The sequence below is a fragment of the Meyerozyma guilliermondii genome, genomic scaffold, assembly GCF_000149425.1.
Source record: "Meyerozyma guilliermondii ATCC 6260 scaffold_6 genomic scaffold, whole genome shotgun sequence".
Taxonomy (NCBI): Eukaryota; Fungi; Ascomycota; class Pichiomycetes; order Serinales; family Debaryomycetaceae; genus Meyerozyma; species Meyerozyma guilliermondii.
This window is the reverse complement of record NW_001809795.1, coordinates 145,910-164,557: the sequence shown is the minus strand read 5'-3', so window position 1 is coordinate 164,557 and position 18,648 is coordinate 145,910. Positions and strand designations below refer to the sequence as shown.

Sequence of the window (18,648 nt, the reverse complement as noted above, 5' to 3'; positions counted from 1 at the left end):
ATTTCAAGTTCGCGGTTATGTGCCTGCAGGGGAACAATAGAAGCAAGACACCGAGAAGAGGAAAGAAGATATGGAAATTTGTGATTTTTGATGTGCTAGTTCCGTGGCAGACAGGATGAACAGTATTGAGAAGGAAACGATTCCAATTGGTAAGAATGAATTATAAACGTATAATGTTCTGCTCAAAAGCTCATCATCTTCATTATCTAACAAATGTGGAAATATTACATAATGGCTCAGCCGTAAAAAAATAGAAGATTGCATAACCTAAGATGTCAACCGCCATTACCAATTCACCACCATATACTCAACGCTACGCATCTCCACATCATTTTGCTTCACTACAGATTATTTTCATCTTATGTATTACTACCGTGCATTTAAACAGACTCCAAGACAACATCCTTGAAACCAGAAGAAACCTTCTTACCCTTTTCCTCGGAGGCACCTTCTCCGTGCAAGGACATCAAGTTACCCAAGTCGAACTTTGGTTGCTTCAACAACTTGACCTTTCTGATGTGAACGTTTTGCAATGGGAAAATAGTTTGGGTAGATTTTTCAATCTCACGACCAATCACCTCTGGGATCAACTTTTGGGTCAACTGAGCCAAGGTGGAGTTGGAAACCTCTCTTTGCATGATTTCCATCATCTTCTTTCTGATTTCTCTCAACTTGGAAGACTGAGCGTAAGTAGTCTTCTTGACTTGGTTGGGTTGTCTCTTGGTGAAAGCAATGGCGAAAACTCTCAAGTAGTAGTCATCAGCGGTCTTGACGGTGACGTTGGCCTCAACCAATGATTGCCACTTTCTCACCAATGATCTCAACTTGTCAGAGGTGAAGTCGATACCATGGAAGTTGGTCAACAAGTTCTTACCTTGAACCTCATCCACTCTCAACTTGACCTTTCTGTATGCGTGATCCTCAGAGCCTTGCAAGTCGGCCAAGTTGACCTCGATGACACGACCCTTCAATCCATCAGCAGCGTTCTTCAAACCGGTGGACTTGTTGATCAAAGTCTTACCAACGGCTCTGTTTTCAAAGGTGGTTGGGGCCTTGATGTCGAACCATTCCTTTCTGGTGAAAGGGTCTACGACTCTCTTCTTCAATCCCTTCTTTCCCTTGGACAATCTCTTGTTTTTACCAACAGCCATTATGTATAGAGTGAGTGCGGTGGAAAGCTTTTTCAATTTTTTTCACGGCCGCGACTGCACGCATGGCGATGCAGGAGTGTGACGGGCGAGGGCGCGGAGCCCTAGACCGGTGGTTGGTGGTCGCTGCGAAGCCCTGGTTGTGTTTGTGCAGGAATTTGAGAACTTACCAACTTGTCACAATCTGCAGGTTCAGGTAAACATGGAAGACGAGGAAGAACGTAACCAGTAGGTGATTTTTGCATTTTTTTTGGGTGAACCAACTCAATTTTCCACGAAAATTAGACTCATGAACACAATACTAACTCCAGGGTGGCCCTCAAAATCGGTCTTATAGGCGATTCGCAAATCGGCAAAACATCGTTGATGGTTAAATACGTGGAAGGCGCGTTTGACGAAGATTATATTCAGACTTTGGGAGTCAATTTCATGGACAAGAAGATACAAATCCGCAATACCACCATCACGTTTTCCATATGGGATTTGGGAGGTCAAAAAGAATTCATCAATATGCTACCATTGGTGTCGAATGATGCCGTGGCTATTCTATTTATGTTCGATTTAACTCGAAAATCCACCTTGAACTCGATCAAGGAATGGTATCGCCAGGTGCGAGGTTTCAACAAGACCGCCATTCCATTCCTTGTGGGCACCAAATACGACCAGTTCATAGACCAGTCTCAACAAGATCAAGTGGAGATCACTCAGCAGGCCAAGAAGTTTGGTAGCGCCATGAGAGCACCAGTGATCTTTTGCTCGACCAGCCACCTGATAAACGTTCAGAAGATCTTCAAGATAGTATTGTCGAAAGCATTTGATCTCAAGTTGAACTTGGAAGAGATCGTCAACATCGGAGAGCCCATTCTCCTTTACAAGTAGAGCATATTACGATTAAACGAGTCACAAACCATTCTGGTTTCTTTTGAAGGATCATCTTAGTTTTACACTACTCTTTTACTCCCTTTCACTTCTAGCCGCTTCACTTCTTAGTCACTTCCTTGCCTCACCTTAGCCGCTTCATCGCGGACTGCACACCGCGTATCGATTTCACACTTTACCTACTCTCCGCCTATGCTATGGCACAATCTCTAAAAGATTTTAAAGGCTGGGAATTGCATTTTGAGGAGACAGGCGGTGACTCAGCTCCCGCAACTCCTACTCGAAGAACTAGAAGGACTCGTGGCGCAAGTCTGCAAATTTCACTCTCTCGTATTGGCGACGAAATCACAATCAAAGCTGGTGATGTTGTTCTTGTACAGGGAAACAATGGCACCATATTGTACTTGATAAAGGAAATAGAGCATGGCGTTCTAAGATACTTGGACGTTGCTGCGTACAGATTCATAAAAGCGCTGGAAATTGACACATTGAAGCTGGAAGATTCAATTACTAAAAACGAGGTATATATTACCGCATATGTGGAAAGCATCAAATTGTGTGATATTGTGGAGAAAGCCAGTGTCCTTTCATATGCTGAATTCAAAAGCGAAATAGTTGTTGACGACTCAAATTCGTTCAACACTTTCTTCTGTCGCAAAGGCTGCGATATTTCAGGCAACCACTTTTCAGACGAATTGGACTTTAGGGAATTTTATAAATTGTTCCAGACAGACAAGGCACATTTCAATGAGGAATTGAAGCGATATACCGTGAAGGCAGCGTATAAAGGCACCCCCAATTCTAGTCCTTCTAAGCAGTCTCTGCCTAAAAAGCCAAAGTCATCACCAAAAAAATCAGCAGTAGAACCCACCTCCCCCATTGCTGGAATCCCTTCAGACGTATCAGATGATGATAGTGCCGCGAGCGAAGGCTTTGAGTCAGAGAGTTCTGAGGCTGAACAAGAAACAATTGATGATGAACAGTCCCCCACACAACCATCTAAAAATGCACGAAAACGAGGCAGAAAACCCAAGGATTCAACTCCCAAGAAACAACGAGATAAATCGAGAGAGTATATGAACTCTGTTCTTCTGCCGTTGAAAAAACGACTTAAGCTCAAGAAAGATAATGCTCCCAATATGCAAGCATTGTCTCCATCGAAGAAGGTTCAAAACACTCCCCAACTTTTCGATACGTCCACTAAAGCATTTCAAGATGTCAAAGAAAAATTGCACACATCGGCTAAACTAGCGTCAATGCCATGTCGTGAGGAAGAATTTGCATCGATCTACTTGAATTTAGAGTCTGCAATTCAAGAGAGATCAGGGTGCTGTGTGTATATCAGTGGTACGCCTGGAGTCGGTAAAACTGCCACTATCAGAGAAGTGATTTCACAGCTCAGAGAATTGGTCACCATGAACGAATTGAGTGACTTTGATTATATTGAAATTAATGGGTTGAAGCTTCTCAATCCAAATGCGGCATATGAGCAACTATGGGAGTTTGTGAGTGGTTATAAGGTTAGTGCGACCAATTCTGCTCTTCTTCTTGAAAATTACTTTTCAGAGCCCAACGAAAGGAAACCTTTGGTTGTGTTGATGGACGAACTCGACCAGCTAGCAACGAAAAAGCAGAACGTGATGTATAATTTTTTCAACTGGCCCACTTACCAGCATTCTCATCTTATTGTGATAGCCGTTGCGAACACTATGGATTTACCGGAGCGTCTTTTGTCAAACAAAATTTCGTCACGGCTTGGACTCCGTCGCATACAATTCGTGGGATACACGTTTGACCAATTGGGTACGATCATCAGACATCGACTTGATCTGCTAACCAAGCAGAACAAACGAAAGGTAGTGGTTGATAGTGATGCGGTAGGCTACGCTTCTAGAAAAGTTGCAAGTGTTAGTGGAGATGCAAGACGGGCGCTTGCGATTTGCAGAAGAGCTGTGGAGATAGCAGAGGAGGAGTATTTGAAAAATGCTCCGGCGACTGAGTTAAACGAACTTGAGGTTGCCGAACAGACATACAGGGTACAAATTGATCACATTTCGCGGGCAATCAATGAAACCATTAACTCTCCAGTGGCTCAATTTTTATCGAGTCTACTGTTTGCAGCCAAGCTTGTTCTTCGGGCTGTAATTATGAGGATGCAGAGAAGCGGAGCTGGAGAGGTTTCTCTTGGTGACGTAATTGACGAAATGCGCAATTTATTGGTGATGCTGACAGGAAAACACAAGTTTGACCCAATTATATCAGATAATGGGGGCCTTGTTGACTTCTTTTACGGTGCGGAAACAACAGAACCAAATGAGGGTTTTCGAAAACCGACCAATCTTCGAATTTCTCACTTCTCATATATCATCTCAGAACTTACCGAATGTGGTGTTTTGACCGAGCAAAGCACTCAAAGTGAAAGACATCGAATGATAAGTTTGAATGTATCTGAAGACGAGGTGAAAACTGCCTTGGATAGGGATCTGGAAATCCTGGCTATCAAGTAGTTGCACCCATTTGTGAGCCGCACTCGTGCAACCACTTTATGCTGCCTGCACACGACCTCATCTCTTCGAATCGTGGAGTATTTCACCAACGAGAGGTATGTCCAATATAGACGCTGCAGACTACGTCGAGGCCGAAAATGGCTCAAAGACGTTGAGATTTGGCGACGAGAAGCAGCAGGCAAAATTTGAGCTCGGCGTATGCATGGCGGTATACAAATGGGATGAGCTCAATACGGCGGTGGAAAATTCGTGGGGAGGAGCCAATTCGGCAGAAAAGCGAGACTGGATCTCGGGAATTGTCATTGAGCTTTTTGAAGAGAAGCTTGTTGACGTCGGGTTGATTGAGGAGACTTTGCTCTATGCAATGGTCGACGAGTTTGATACCGAGGTTGACAACGACTCGGCACTCATCATTGCTGATTTGATTATGAGGATATATAGATTGGTGGCTCAGAGAGATTACGCCTTGGTTGATGAATTGTACCAAAAGTGGACCCACAAGCAATCTTTGAAACAGCAGCAAAACAAAGTTGTGGTTAGCGCCGATCCAAATAATCCTGATGCTTCTGACGAAAGCGATGATGAAGATGAAGAAGCACCTCAATTGGTGGAAGAAAACGATATGGATATGGAGGAAGATAATGGACCCATTATAGATGACGACGGGTTTCAAATGGTACAAAAGGGAAGAAGACACAGGTAAAGACTAAATGCATAATATATTATAAGCTAATGGAGTTTCTCGGTGTGTTCGACCGCGAACGATTAAGAGTATTTAAAGAATGCAACGACGACACTGAATTTCTGGACTGTGATCTTGGAAAGACCGGATCCTGCTCTTCTTGAGGTGTACTCAATCCAGACGCAATTGAAGATATACTTGTTCGACTACTGTTACTCAATCTCAAGTCGCTGATTCTTCGAACGAGCGTATGGGACATATCGTTGGTTCCAGGAGAGCCTGGGATAGCCTGGGGCGACGATGCAAAACCGACCTTAGCAGCTATGGCTCCAAAGAGCCCAGTAGCCTGTGGTTGTTCAACTTGAAAGGAAGAGATATCTGTGCGTGCCCATTGGTTGGTAGTGGTTAAGGCATCGGTGACATGAAAGTTTACCGCTTCTGAATCACTGGGCTGTAATACTGGTTTTGAAAAACCAGATAAACCACTAGCAAATCTCCCTATACTTGTTAATGACAATGCTATGCTCTTGGTAAGTTTGCTGAATTTTCCCAAGTAATTTCGAACGTACTCTTCGCTATTATAACACTCGCTTTGAATCAAGGAGATGTACCATGCTAAGGAGATTTTGTTCCAGCCGAAGACGAGCATAGGTAAAGAAGTGTGAGGAAGATAATCGGAGGAAATGTTGGTGGCAGACAACATGGTTTCATAGTTCACTTTTTCTAATCGTTTCATGACGGTGAAGCTGTTCAAGTTGAGCTTTCTATCTTCTCCTTGCTTTTCCCATAAATCTGCCAATTCAAGCTTGAGATACGGTATAAGAACCGTCAAAATTATATGCAAAGGATCATTACCTGCCCAGGTGCGATGCAATGGCCGTGCCATTGGCTGCTTCTCACGAGCCCTTTTGGACATTCCCGTAAGAGGCTGAGGACGAAGTGCGTCCAAAATTGATTCCTCATCAAATCCACCTGGACTAGTTCGAGATTTATTCAATGGACCTGGACCTGACTCAGTGTCAAGCATGGCACCTTCGTTGGTGTTGGCGATGAATAGGCTAGAATTGAAGGTATCTCCCGGAGTTTGTAAAGGCAGATTTTCTGTTTCGCTCTCGTTAAAGTAGTCTACCTCTTTATCTGTGGTCTCATGCTCATACTTCTCTATGGTTTGTATCATGTTCCAGACATGATCATACAACTTTTCGTTCTTTAGGATGGAAAGTATTAGCATCCTAGATGGAACAGGATACTTTAACGCTGCAGTACAAATGGCACGCAATACTATAGCGAGTAAATCAGCGTGTACAGAGTCCTGAACTAAAAACGACTTTTCAGAAAACTTTGTCACCACTTGGCAAAGCAGCAATGAGGACCCATATGACAAGCCCCCATACGAATTATAATTTGAAAGTCTTTTGTTAGGATCGTCTGTTTCCCACGTTCCTGGCTTTCCTATGACAGTGGTAAGGTTATATAGGATCTCGACGAGGCAGGTGATCAACGACTTTGATTTGGTGACGTATAATGAGTTTGAAAGCAACTTGTTGCAAATTTGCAGCACAAGAAAATCCCGTGTAGTCAGAGGCTTCATGGCAAGTTTATAGCTGGCTGGTAGACTTTCATAGAATGAAGCATCTATAGGCTCCATCAATGGCACCAAGAACTCCTTTTTTGAAGACATGTATAGGAGAAAGTATGCAGATATTTGGACCAGAGCTTTCTCACTACCATGGTTGGATAATGCAAAGACGTTATAGAACAAGATCATGAAAAGGTCCTTTATCTCTTTCTCTATCAAATAGCGTCGGAAGTGTTGGTTACATTGAGTTAGTTCCCATAACAACACCAGTGCTTGATTGGTCCAAGTTGAAAGTTGAGGTTGCGAAGCCACTCTTCCGGCTTGATCTCTCGGCAGCATATTGCTGCGAAGGTAGGCTATCAAATTCGAAGCCATGAACGATATGCCCTGCTCATTGCTGTATTTGGAGAAGAACGCTCTGCAAGTGTTTAAAGGTTTTTTTTCTTCTGGCAAACCCAAAAATTCGAGATAAGTTCTGCTCGGAAGAGGGTATACGAGCATAGCCGTTAGCAAATTGGCTGCGGTGGTGATGTAAAGATAATGTAGTTCTGTGAGCAGAGGGTTGTCGTAGAGAACTATGCTCTCGTCGGAGTTCCGTTTCGTCCATCGTAAGAAGACATTGAGAAGCGAAGCGCTTAAAGTGATCAATTTAGGCCGCTGAACACTCGTTACTAGAACTGTAAGGAATCTGGAACCTCTCAGAACCATCAGCTTGGGGTCTCCGTAAAATGTGGTGGAGCTCAACGTAAGTATGAGCTTCAAGATTTCGTATCGATTGGCTTCGAAAACCAAATTTGGTGTGGTATATTTGAAGGATCGACAAATGCCCGGTTCCCAAAGGTCTAGTTCCGAAGCATTATTTTCGAGGGTGAAACCAGGAAGGAAAAGGTAGTCCACTAATGAGGTTATAAGGTTGTATCCAAGGGTGTTTTGGAGGTTTTTTGCTTCGGTTTCGAAGAATATTTGTGATTCGACATTTTCTCCATACCCTTGTTTGTGATAAAGAGGAGGTATGATTTTGGTTAATATGCGAACACAGGCTATTAGGGTGGTTTTGTTGCCATTTTCACCAAAGCGGACGATTTGCTTGGCAACTTTGGTCACTAGGGTGTTGTAATTGGTATGGTTTTGAGTCCTGATCACATCGAGCTCGTGAGGCGAGATGAGTTCGAATAACTCGGAGGAAGAGAGCTTCGTGGTCCATATTGGGTCCCAGAATTGGTGGTCGTCTACGGATATTATACGACCCTGGGTGAGTTGGGAAAGCCGCTCTCTGACTTTTAAAGCTTCCTTCGAAGCCATCCTTGAGGAGGAAACCGAAGACTTGAATCGGGTGCGAAATAACGGTGAGTGAGACATGTGCAGCACAAAGATATTTGATATATTATAGTTTATTTAGTTACAGTCGACGCTTCGCTGGGTGGTTATCTTGGTCGTCTCTTTTTCGTCTGCCAGCAATCGAAGCATATCCTACATCCACACTCATGCCGGCCACCACAGGATGTTCGGCCGAATCTGCTTCCAAGTCAATGTCCAAGTCATCTGCACTAGACAGCACCAGCTGGTTGAGAATGATATCAGTGGCTAGCTCGTTACCATTATCTTCCTCTGTAGACTCGTCCTCGTCGGCATGTAAAGCAGAACATTGAGCCATACCGTCGTATATCGCAGGTATGGTATCTGTTCCTGGAGGACAAATAGCCAAGCCCAGATGGGGTTCCAGGGATTTTATGGTTATTTCAATGTACGGTTCATAGTCTGACTCGGTTTTGGCGTTCAATTGTTCTCCTGGTCGCAATTGGAGGTATAGTACATCTTGGTCTTGTTGGTGTTGCAAAGCATGAAGAACAATTTTTTGATAAGGAACTTCCACTCCAAACTTGTGGGTGGCGGACCACAAAAGCAAACAGCTATTAAGAACGTATAGGTCTACTTGTTCCTGAAAAATAGGCACGATTGCTGGATTTATAGAGATGGTGGTGGTGGGGTCGTTTTTCATAACCGTCACTAAATAGCCGGATCCTCCACTGTAAACCACATGTTTGTCCTCATCCTCCACAGAGAACCGCTCGGGAGAAAATGCCCTATACTCCAGCACCGGGAGGGTGTTTTCGGGCGTGGGCTGCTCGTGGGTGAGACGAAGGTCCATAAAGAGATTTGACATTTCGCGCGGCTGACAATTATTACTAGGCGTGGGTCATAAACGTTCATACTAACTAGACAACTTCCTGATTAACCTCTGGAACACGGGACTTTCGTTATCTTTCTCCAAGTCTTTCTGGATTTTTTGGGTTCGTTCTTGGCCCATCCGGGCTCTTTCTTCCTTGGTTGGAGGTAACGCTTCGTTCACCAAATCGGCTTGACGAGCCTCATCAAACGACTTGATAGTCTGGCGCAATCCCTCGCGGCCGTTCAGCAACGAACCCTTGGGAAGTGTTCCGCTGTTCATCAGCTTTAATAGAGCAATATCTTCAGACTCTTGTCTCAATACCAGGTACATTCTCGACACTCGTCCGATGGCTATTACTTTGTTTCTGAGTGCTAACCGTTTGGCTTCAATGTCGTCTGACGAAGACACAGAAGACGTTGATATAGGAGCAACCGTAGTTGGCGAACTAGTAGGCGTTTCTCCTCCATCGTCAGTGTCAAAGTTGGAGTCGTCTCCCAATTCTTCTTCGGTGCAAATGTTCAAAATAGACACCAACATATCGGTGACTTTTTCTCCCACAAAGGGAAGTGACCACGTGAAAACATCCATAAAGTGAGGAAGCCAGTAGGGATGAGGCAGTGAATTGAATTGTCGGATATTCATCACGTTATTTTCGTACTTGAGCACAGCAGCCTTGTTGTTGTAGTTGTCCAAGTAATTTGGGGCAGAGAACATCGTTAACAACGACGGGAACCCCATGGTTTTGGTTCTCTTGTACATTCTGTAACCAGCATCTTGTGCTTCGTGGGCTCGAACAACCGACAAGAGTCCAGTACGTTCAAGAAATTGGCACGAAGCTTTGTAGGTGAATGCATACGAACATCCACGTACGGTGTTTTTCACAAATGCTCTGTCCATGTTATCGTCGTCGTAATCTTCCACCGGATCGGCCCAGAGCAAATCGCACATCAACCCTTTGGTTGGTGGCTCTCTGAACCTATCGATATTGACCACGTCGTCCAACGACTTCAAGTCCGGCAGAAGTCCACCGTGAACGCAGAAAAATTGCCGGTTCATAATTGCAGCAAGCGGTAAAGCTTCGAACGATCGCAACGCATCTTCATACAAGCTCTCTGAATACTTATGCAAACACTCGCCCTTGAACGTAAAGTACTCGGTCAAATGACGGCACTCGTGGTTTCCTCGAAGCATCCAAAATGTATCGGAATACGTTAATTTCAACGCATACAAGTAGATTAAGCATTCGATGGAAAACGATCCTCTGTCAACGTAGTCTCCCAAAAAGAGGTACGATGTCGTGGCAGGGTCTCCGCCAACCTCGAAAAGCTTCATGAGATCATAGTACTGTCCATGAACGTCTCCACAAACTGTAACTGGTGCTGGAACCTGGAGCAAGTTTGGCTCGCTAGCAAGAAGATCAGTGGCATCATGAATAATTCTCGAAGCCTGGTCGATGGTGAGACGACCTTCTTTGAAAAAATGGTCCTTGAGAAACTCACAATTGGGGAGCCCGTTGGGGAGAAACACGTCGCTATCACTAGGCTTGAACGAAGCTGGGGGTTCTACACTTGGAACCGCTCTTTCCTTGGTGTTTAACTTGGTACCGTCGTCTGTTATGTACACGCTGAGATCAGCAGTATTATGCTCTGCGCTTGACTGTTTTTCATTGAGCGCTCTTAGGGCATTATTGATCTGTCTGGAGCCTTTGGACATGTTGGAGAAAGAATAGTTCCAACCCAGAATGAGTATCTTGTGCGACGTGGGTGCACGGGTGCTATGTAGCGGTTTTTTGCAATGACGTCTAAGCCTCGAAGAGAAAGCAGAAAGTGGAAGGCAGGGAGAGAGAAAGAGAAGAAAAAGGGGGAAAAAAGTAGGTTTTGTCTTCTTTTTGTTTTCTTTAGTATAGATTTTTCTTTTTTGTACTCTTCACTCGACAGCAACCTACATTTCAGAATCCAAAACATAATTACTACCTAGCCTAACTAGTACTCACTTTTCGGAGTTGACGTAGACCACTTCTGCTGTGCCCTTGAACCCGTTAAACGAGGTAGTGGCTGCAGACGTATAAGCACCGAGGTTGGGAAAGTAGAGCCAATCGCCCACCTCTACATTGAATGCCAACTGGCATTTTCCGGAAATACAATCCAATCCGTCACAAGTAGGTCCCCAAATTGAGAAACTGAGTTCAGGATCTGGCTCGGAACCGTAAACAAACTGGCCCTTGTGGGTCAATAAAGACGCCAGAGGTACCTGATGATCAAAGAGAATACAGTTGAGGTTACCATAAACTCCGTCATTCACGTACAACATCGCCTGGACTTCGGATTCAGCTTCCCTAACATCTCTTCTCGCAATTACATGGACAGCCAAAGTAAAAGCATTTGCAACCATGAACCGGCCTGGCTCAGCAATAAATTCAACTGGATGAAGCTCCCGGTACGCACTGGAAAAAAACTTGTCAAGTGACATACGCACCATGGCAGACGACTCGCCAAAGGTCAGTTCTTGGAACCCGCCGCCAATATCAAGCAAATTCATTTCTTTGAACCCGAATTGGTCAATTCCACAATCAAAGAGAATTCTTGAATCTTGAACAGCTTTGTAAATCGAGTCCAAATCCGTTGCTCCCAGACCAACGTGGAAAGCGACTCCACGTACCCGTAGGTTCAACTCCTTTGCCAAGGGAAACAACTCTTCCACGGCAGTCTTCACCGAACACCCAAACTTGGTAGACAATCTACATTGGGCTGATTCGTCATCCGTCATGATTCTGATCAAGATTCCACACTCGGGATGAAACCGTTTGATCTTCTGCAACTCATGGACATTATCCACCGTCGTCAAGTTTACACCAACATCCTTGGCGTGACGCACATAAGAATTGGTCTTACAAGGATTGGCATACACGATCCGACCTGGATCAACACCCAACAGTAAAACTTGGTCAATTTCCGTTTTCGAAGCACAGTCGAAATTACATCCCATTCTGGCAAGCGCTTCAATAACCCTCATATCCGTGTTACATTTAACAGCGTAATGGGGTTGCACCTGAGGCAATTCTTGCTGCCATAACCGGTAATTCCGAACGACCGCTCCAATATCAGCAACAAAGAACGAATCTTCGTCACCAGCTTCACAGGAGTCGTGGTCAATGTTTGCAATCTTGCTTCGTAAGCCACTAGCCACAACGGACTTTGTTTCAAAATTTTGCAGCCTCTTGGGAATCGGCTGATTCTTCAATAAAACATCTGAATCAAATTCATTGTTGGTCTCAAAGGAAGGGGCCATATCTAAAAGTGGACAGATATTCTTAGGGCTTCCTTGCTTACTGTCAGGGTCAGAAAATGCCTCGTTGCTCAATATTCTTTGGCGGTTGGTTTGGGGGTCTACGTACTCACTTCAAGTGAGTATTTCTAGTGATAGACGTCAAGCGGCACCCCTCGTGTAATTTGGCTCCGGTAGGGAAGGATTCTGGCTATCTAAGTGTCAGCCAATGTCTTCTATGAAGATAATTTGGGAGTTGCTGCCTCAAAGAAAGATTTTTCATCTGCTTATGTAATCGTCTTTACTAGCCGCGCTTAAAACTACCAAAGGCTCAAAGCCTATTTAGCAGCTCTTATAATTCGATCAATGGTTCTTCTTTCGGAGGCGAATGTGCCCTCGGTTGTGATGTAGGAATTGTAGGGAATTCAAGCGTAGGCTCACTGGGCTGGTAGCTCACGCCCTCTAGTGGTGGAAAACGAGCTTCTACATCTGCTGTATTCTGGCGCTCTGGAGGTACCAAAGGCTCCAGTGGTTCCATGGGGCTGAGCTCGTGGCTCTGTGGTGATAGCGACCTAGTTGGATAAATGTTCAGAGTAGGGTTTCTGGGCAAAATGTTTTCTGGAGATGTGTAGCTTTCGGTCTCTGGAGGTTCCAGAGGGTAGCCTCTAAATGTAGTTGGAGGTGGCTCTGATGCTCCGTAAGCGTAATTGTACGGCACTTCTGGCACGGTGTTGTTTGTAGTGCCATAAGATTCATCTTCACCAGTGTACTGTTCATGATTCTGAGATTGTTCAGGTTCGTATTGCGGCTGCGAATAAGCGGGATAACTTGGGTACTGTGGAGTGGAACCGGTAGGACCAGTTGGTTGGGCCAGTTGGTGACCCGGTTGATGAGCCGGTTGGTGACCCGGTTGTTGAACCAGCAGGTACCCGGTGTGCTGCGATTCGAACTGAGGCTGCGAGTTCCATGGATCTTGGTTTATGTTGTGAGAACCATACAATGATGTCAACTTTGATTCCAAGTATTGATCGTAAAGTCTCGTGATTGTCAGTATCTTATTGTTCATTTCTAAGAACGTTTCGTATCGTTCGATTGCCTCGCGTGTTGCACGGTTGAGTTTTGGCTTCAATTGAACCACTCTGTTGTGGAGATCGTTGAGTTGGTTGTCGTAAAGAATATTGGCCTGCTTCGATCTATCGGTTCTGACCCCACTCATCAAAGTGACAAACACGTTAATGGCATCCTCGTCGGCTTGCGTGAGGTCCTGATGCAGTGGTGGAGGTGCTTGAGCTTTAGGGGCACCTTCTGAAGAAAACGGATTGGAACTGGAACTTGGATAGCTGGCTTGAGGAACATCTGACAGCAAAGAGGGAAGTAAATTGTCATATAGCGACAGGTGCTGTTTTTGCTGCGGCGGTTGTGCCGTCTGGTTCTTATAGGCTGCTTCTTGCTGTTCGAATTCTCGGAGACTTGCTGCTAGGGCCGCTTTCATCTCATCGTCATTGTCCTCGTTATTCGTAGAAGGAGGTTCAGGGGGTGGAGCTTGCGGCTGGCTCACTGTTTGTCCACTATCCTTCAAACTAAGCTCTATCGCACGTCGCAATTGCTCGTCCTCGTCCATAGGTTGATCGGATGCGACTTTGCTCCTTCTAACTTTGCTCAAATTGCCGCTATTTTTCAGCTTGATTTGCTCGTAGCAGTTGTCACACACTCTCACGGGCTCCATGATACCGAGGGATACGAGCGGCGAAGTATGGGACGAATGGGTCTGACAGAATACTCCGCCACAAGAACGGCAGTGGTGTTTTCTGTTGAGTACAGAAAAGGCATTGTAGCAGATCATACACTCGTTGGCATCTACCCAGTCGGGCGGGACCTCAGCGTCTGCAAATTGGGCGGGAATATCGGAACTTTGAGGAAACTCGTAGCCTTGATGAACCAATTGAGTGCATCTTGAACCCAAATATCCCAACCCCACCAGATTTAACAACTGAGACCATTCCTTTAAAAGCGACAATATAAGCATACCAATATCTAGCTTTGCCTCGCTATTAAATACCGACAGTTTCTTCGTATCATAATGCACCTTGAATACGTAATCTATCAAATAGTCAACGAACTCCTTTGAAGAAATCTCCGTCAAAAAATGATGTCCGCCATTTTTGACACACAAATCTATGAGTTTCAACGTAGACTTGAGTAGATTTGGATTGGAATAAACCATAGTAAGACGTTTCTTCAAAGATCTCATACACAATTTAGGTGCCACTTTCTTACTGCGGATAACGTCGGTGATCTCCAATGCAACAGGAAGATCAACTTCGCCATCAGGAATCAGTTCTGAAGTTGCTTCTGCTACCTTGGCATCCAAATCTGCCGTCGAAGGGGCGCCTCCAAACCAAGACATGATGTTAAATGGTGGCAATAGTGTGGGATGTAAGTGTGACTTAACAGTATGGTACTGTATATGCTGAAGTGTTGTACTGTATATGGAGGTGTATTGCATATGGAGCTATACTGTATATTGTCGTCTACTTGACTGGAGACTTACACTTAAATAGAGAGATGCCAGTTTTGCAGCAATTGGCAGTGACATTGGACACATAGTGGTACAAGAAGGGCTTAGGCGCCAACTCGATATCGTAAGTGTCAGCAGCAGCATCAACTTTGATTATTGGCCGAGCTAACTTGGCTCCTCCTTTGGTTATGGAAAACATCGTAGGAAGCTGAAAAGAGCGAGGTTCGAATGCAGTTTTGCATCGTGACAGTATAGTGCTGAGCAGGAAGGGAGCTGGGCTCAAGGACGAATTGGGGGGTGTGAGGGAATCTTTTGGAATGGAAACCTCAAGAGCTTCTTGAGAAACTTCAGCGAAAATTTGCAGCCGTTTTTCTGGTTCCTTTAGCTTTGTTTCCTGACCCCGGAGAATTACTGATTCGGTACCTGTCTCCTCTGCATTCCTGACTTCATCACATATTCTTAACGAAACCTGAAATTGTTGAATTAGGCGAACCGGTATAATCTTATCGAAGCATATTCTGGCACTCTCGGTAACTTCCATAACAACACATTTTACCATGGCAAGAATCCAGCGTTCAACTTGCTGCCAGAGCTTTTTTGCCAATAATCCTCCTTTTCTGATCAATTTTTCAATAACACGAAACAAAAATGCAAATTTGGTGGAAATTGTCTCCGAAATGAACTGGTCTTCATTTTCCACATTAGCCAGCTTTGTTTGAGTTCTCTCAGGCTCAACAGGAGTCTTCGACATAGAAGGAGCAGTGGGATTTGAGCCACATGCCTTATCGGTGCCAACCGACGTTTCGCATGCTGTGGGTTCAACGACAACAATATTTAACAATAATTCATTCATGATATCAGAAAAGACTTTTGCTTTTGCAGGAGGAAGTTGTTGTTTCTTCGAATTGAGTTTGGGTCGCCTTGGTCGTTTTTTGGACTGTGACTTGTCGGGACTGTTCTTGGAACTCTTTACCATTCTTGTTCTTGTTTGCAGAGAATGCCAAATGGAATATCTTCTTAGAAACCTTCGTGGGTAGTTCCTTGTGCTTGATTTCTGCTGGAACCAAAAGATTTTTGAAAGTACAAACTGCTTCTCAAAAAACCGGTACATGGCTTTTGTGCACAAAACTTTCACAAACTCATCTCAAGGTCCAGCGCTACATGGTACCAATAGTCCCTGTATATTCCTAATGCAAAAACACGGAAGCTGATGCAATCCCAATGACACCCACAGCAGCCCACCAGTACTTGTCATACTTTTCATAGTTGAAGCTTTTGACAGCGGTCGTTCGGTACTGGTTTTCCAACGATCTCTTGACCTTTCTTCTGAGTGAACTCTTGGTTTCAGAAGCCTTGTCGGTGGGATTCAATGCTTTTGTGGGCAACATTAATGGAGGACTGTAAGCCAAATACAAAGGCTGCATCAACGAGCCATCAAATTGGTAGATTTGAAGCTTCATTTTTCCACTATACGAGTCCACCTGGACGTAGTAGGCCTTAAACCATGTTGGTTGGACATATCTGGTATACTGAGATTCGGTTTCACTATAGCCACATGGATCACTCAATAATTGTCTGCCATCAACAGCAATGGGCGTCATCACCAACGAGCCGTTATTCAAGATCTCATAAGTTCCGTGCTGGTAGATCAACACAGCGGTGGCACAAGAGTGATTTTGTGAGTTGGAAGTCACGCGGTACAATGCTTCTTCATAGTGACCATCTTCAGTGAAAGAATATGAAATTCCTGGAAGATCTGGTTGGATCAAAAGTTCATCCACTGGATCATAGAACCCTGGACCTGTGAAAACTGTGTTCAGCTTTGAAGTCCACGTGCCTGCAAGCTCTTTCATATTAGGATCGGCTGCCACGATCGATATAAGGGTCGTCACAACCCAGAGTATAGACCACATTTGGACGAGAAAAAATTATATATAGCGATTGTAAGTGTATGAAATAACAAACTGGAGTGAAAAAACCGTCCAATGATCCACTATTTAAGCAGCTTGTTGTCAGATATATGGATCCTTCTTATTGCTGTTTTTTTTCTCGTGAGCTTGGTCCTGTAGACAGCGTAGAGGCAGTGTTGTTGGGTGCAGGAATTTTCCTTGGACCTGTGTGAATGAATTGGCTGCAATTCTGGCTACCCCTTCTACTTGCTATTTTTGATTTTTCTTGAATCGAAAAAAGATGCATTCATAAGCCGGTACCGGTGAGAACTATTATATATGACTAAAGTATCTGGGATAAAGTGCGAGATTTTGACTGAAGAAGTGGACTTTCCTCATCTGTGACTGGGGTATGAGCCCCAACTCCACGAGAGTCAGGGTCAAAAATAGAAGTATAAGTATCGTCGCGGGACGATGTCGAAACGATGCTGGTTTGGCTTGCTGACTTTTGTTGGATTTCCAGCCGAATGAACAACAATGGTTTATTTCCAAGAGATTGGGCTTGTTCTTTGGCTGGTCTTTTGATGCTGTAATTTGTATCTATGGGAAGGGTATAGTCGGGCAAGTTATGGGGAGCAGGGATGGAATTGAAGATTTTGGGCACTTTTCGGGGGTTGTATGGGTGTCTACAATTGGACACCAAATTGGTGTACAACATTTGTGGTCCTTGCATGGGAAATTGACCAAGAAGGAAATCCGGCGCCAGCACGATGGACTTGATTATATGCTTTTTGATGTGTTTGTACTGTTCGACATCCAATTTTTCGATGCAAATGTTGGGTGTTTGAGTTCTTTCGAGCAGACCAAATTCGTTGATCACATCGAGAGAAACACATGCAAACTTGCTGTAATCCACTTCGAGAAGATCTGCTGAGAAGAGCTTGCAATACGCCACAAACTCTTTCACTTTGAACAGCTCGATGTATTGGGTACAGTCCAATTCCTTCGATTGAATCAAATAGTCTTCGATATTGGTATCGTTAACCTGCCAGTCCAACGTCAGAAGAATATGGAGTTCCATTTGCCGGAACATTCCCTCGTCGTATTTGCATTTGGCTCCGCAGAGTTTCACGAGCTCATTAAGTTTGGGAATACGATATCTTTGTGTGGGGCCAATATACCTTCCTCCAGCTCCATATCCTAAGTCGTTGATAGTTTTTGCGTCGGGGAACTTTTCAGCATTTTGAACATTGATGAAGTGATTATTTCCGCCTTGGACCTTGGCGGCTATCCAGAGACAGGTGGTGATTATAAGCTGAGCTTGGTCCAAGAGAACTATTCTGGTGGAGCAATACCGGTCGAAAAGTGTAACTGCTTTACATATAACAAACGGGATAATCTTCAACCGTACGCCCATCTTCATGCAAAAGTCAACGAGCTTGCATCGGATTGCAAATGTAAGATATGGCTGCTGTTGGAACAAATGAGTCCGGGGGGGATTTTTGCAATTTTGAGAAGCTGATTTCAACTCGTCCACGATTTCTTCAGCGTATTCTTCGAGAGTGGCATTATGGCAGCTTAGCTCCTTGCGGTATAGGTGCTGGGGGTAATTGGTCTGTGTGAACATATGCAAAGAATATGGATGAAAAAGTTGATTTGAGAAATGATAATAATAGGTTGCCAATAGACCAACTATAAACCCTGGAGATTAGAGTGGCACCATAAACGGAAAGGCGTGTTTCGTGACAGTAAAGTTACCAAGCGCAATTCAATCGCAGATAATGCACCGACAATGCACAGTTGATATGCACCCACAATGAAAACGGTACTGCGGCACCAATATATGCAGCGTTTTTATTTTTCAATTATTGTCCGGTGTTACGGACGGCTTTGAAGACCGATGGTGAAAAAGACCTACAAAAAACAAAAGCCAGATTTTAGCCCCACGAGACAATTGATGAAAAAAAAAATTGTCACTTTCAATTAGCTGCGGCACCTCGATTCTTTATACG

General features: G+C 44.4%; 12 protein-coding genes across 12 annotated transcripts; 3 read left to right on the top strand and 9 right to left on the bottom strand. All coding sequences in view use genetic code 12, as the record gives it.

Annotated features, from left to right (window-relative positions):
* Nucleotides 1–380: 380 nt before the first annotated feature.
* On the bottom strand, nucleotides 381–1,151 carry RPS1 (40S ribosomal protein eS1; the record flags this gene model as incomplete). The annotated part of the gene is made up of 1 exon (XM_001482704.1): nucleotides 381–1,151. The coding sequence occupies one exon, from the start codon at nucleotides 1,149–1,151 to the stop codon at nucleotides 381–383; it is 771 nt and encodes a 256-aa protein (XP_001482754.1).
* A 363-nt stretch (nucleotides 1,152–1,514) lies between these two features.
* TEM1 (Ras family GTPase) lies at nucleotides 1,515–2,027 on the top strand (the record flags this gene model as incomplete). The annotated part of the gene is made up of 1 exon (XM_001482703.1): nucleotides 1,515–2,027. One exon carries the CDS (start codon nucleotides 1,515–1,517, stop codon nucleotides 2,025–2,027), a length of 513 nt encoding a protein of 170 aa, XP_001482753.2.
* A 197-nt stretch (nucleotides 2,028–2,224) lies between these two features.
* ORC1 (origin recognition complex subunit 1) lies at nucleotides 2,225–4,534 on the top strand (the record flags this gene model as incomplete). Its single annotated transcript, XM_001482702.1, has 1 exon — nucleotides 2,225–4,534. The coding sequence occupies one exon, from the start codon at nucleotides 2,225–2,227 to the stop codon at nucleotides 4,532–4,534; it is 2,310 nt and encodes a 769-aa protein (XP_001482752.2).
* A 97-nt stretch (nucleotides 4,535–4,631) lies between these two features.
* On the top strand, nucleotides 4,632–5,237 carry TSR2 (Tsr2p; the record flags this gene model as incomplete). Its single annotated transcript, XM_001482701.1, has 1 exon — nucleotides 4,632–5,237. The coding sequence occupies one exon, from the start codon at nucleotides 4,632–4,634 to the stop codon at nucleotides 5,235–5,237; it is 606 nt and encodes a 201-aa protein (XP_001482751.1).
* A 19-nt stretch (nucleotides 5,238–5,256) lies between these two features.
* Nucleotides 5,257–8,154, bottom strand: PGUG_04705 (uncharacterized protein; the record flags this gene model as incomplete). The annotated part of the gene is made up of 1 exon (XM_001482700.1): nucleotides 5,257–8,154. One exon carries the CDS (start codon nucleotides 8,152–8,154, stop codon nucleotides 5,257–5,259), a length of 2,898 nt encoding a protein of 965 aa, XP_001482750.2.
* Nucleotides 8,155–8,194: 40 nt separating this feature from the next.
* On the bottom strand, nucleotides 8,195–8,959 carry PGUG_04704 (uncharacterized protein; the record flags this gene model as incomplete). Its single annotated transcript, XM_001482699.1, has 1 exon — nucleotides 8,195–8,959. The coding sequence occupies one exon, from the start codon at nucleotides 8,957–8,959 to the stop codon at nucleotides 8,195–8,197; it is 765 nt and encodes a 254-aa protein (XP_001482749.2).
* A 48-nt stretch (nucleotides 8,960–9,007) lies between these two features.
* Nucleotides 9,008–10,678, bottom strand: CMP1 (calcineurin catalytic subunit A; the record flags this gene model as incomplete). Its single annotated transcript, XM_001482698.1, has 1 exon — nucleotides 9,008–10,678. The coding sequence occupies one exon, from the start codon at nucleotides 10,676–10,678 to the stop codon at nucleotides 9,008–9,010; it is 1,671 nt and encodes a 556-aa protein (XP_001482748.2).
* Nucleotides 10,679–10,954: 276 nt separating this feature from the next.
* On the bottom strand, nucleotides 10,955–12,253 carry SPE1 (ornithine decarboxylase; the record flags this gene model as incomplete). The annotated part of the gene is made up of 1 exon (XM_001482697.1): nucleotides 10,955–12,253. One exon carries the CDS (start codon nucleotides 12,251–12,253, stop codon nucleotides 10,955–10,957), a length of 1,299 nt encoding a protein of 432 aa, XP_001482747.2.
* Nucleotides 12,254–12,581: 328 nt separating this feature from the next.
* On the bottom strand, nucleotides 12,582–14,735 carry VPS27 (ESCRT-0 subunit protein; the record flags this gene model as incomplete). Its single annotated transcript, XM_001482696.1, has 1 exon — nucleotides 12,582–14,735. The coding sequence occupies one exon, from the start codon at nucleotides 14,733–14,735 to the stop codon at nucleotides 12,582–12,584; it is 2,154 nt and encodes a 717-aa protein (XP_001482746.2).
* Nucleotides 14,736–14,760: 25 nt separating this feature from the next.
* On the bottom strand, nucleotides 14,761–15,858 carry PGUG_04700 (uncharacterized protein; the record flags this gene model as incomplete). The annotated part of the gene is made up of 1 exon (XM_001482695.1): nucleotides 14,761–15,858. One exon carries the CDS (start codon nucleotides 15,856–15,858, stop codon nucleotides 14,761–14,763), a length of 1,098 nt encoding a protein of 365 aa, XP_001482745.2.
* A 76-nt stretch (nucleotides 15,859–15,934) lies between these two features.
* On the bottom strand, nucleotides 15,935–16,660 carry ROT1 (Rot1p; the record flags this gene model as incomplete). Its single annotated transcript, XM_001482694.1, has 1 exon — nucleotides 15,935–16,660. The coding sequence occupies one exon, from the start codon at nucleotides 16,658–16,660 to the stop codon at nucleotides 15,935–15,937; it is 726 nt and encodes a 241-aa protein (XP_001482744.2).
* A 319-nt stretch (nucleotides 16,661–16,979) lies between these two features.
* HGC1 (cyclin) lies at nucleotides 16,980–18,263 on the bottom strand (the record flags this gene model as incomplete). Its single annotated transcript, XM_001482693.1, has 1 exon — nucleotides 16,980–18,263. The coding sequence occupies one exon, from the start codon at nucleotides 18,261–18,263 to the stop codon at nucleotides 16,980–16,982; it is 1,284 nt and encodes a 427-aa protein (XP_001482743.2).
* Between the last annotated feature and the right edge of the window lie 385 nt (nucleotides 18,264–18,648).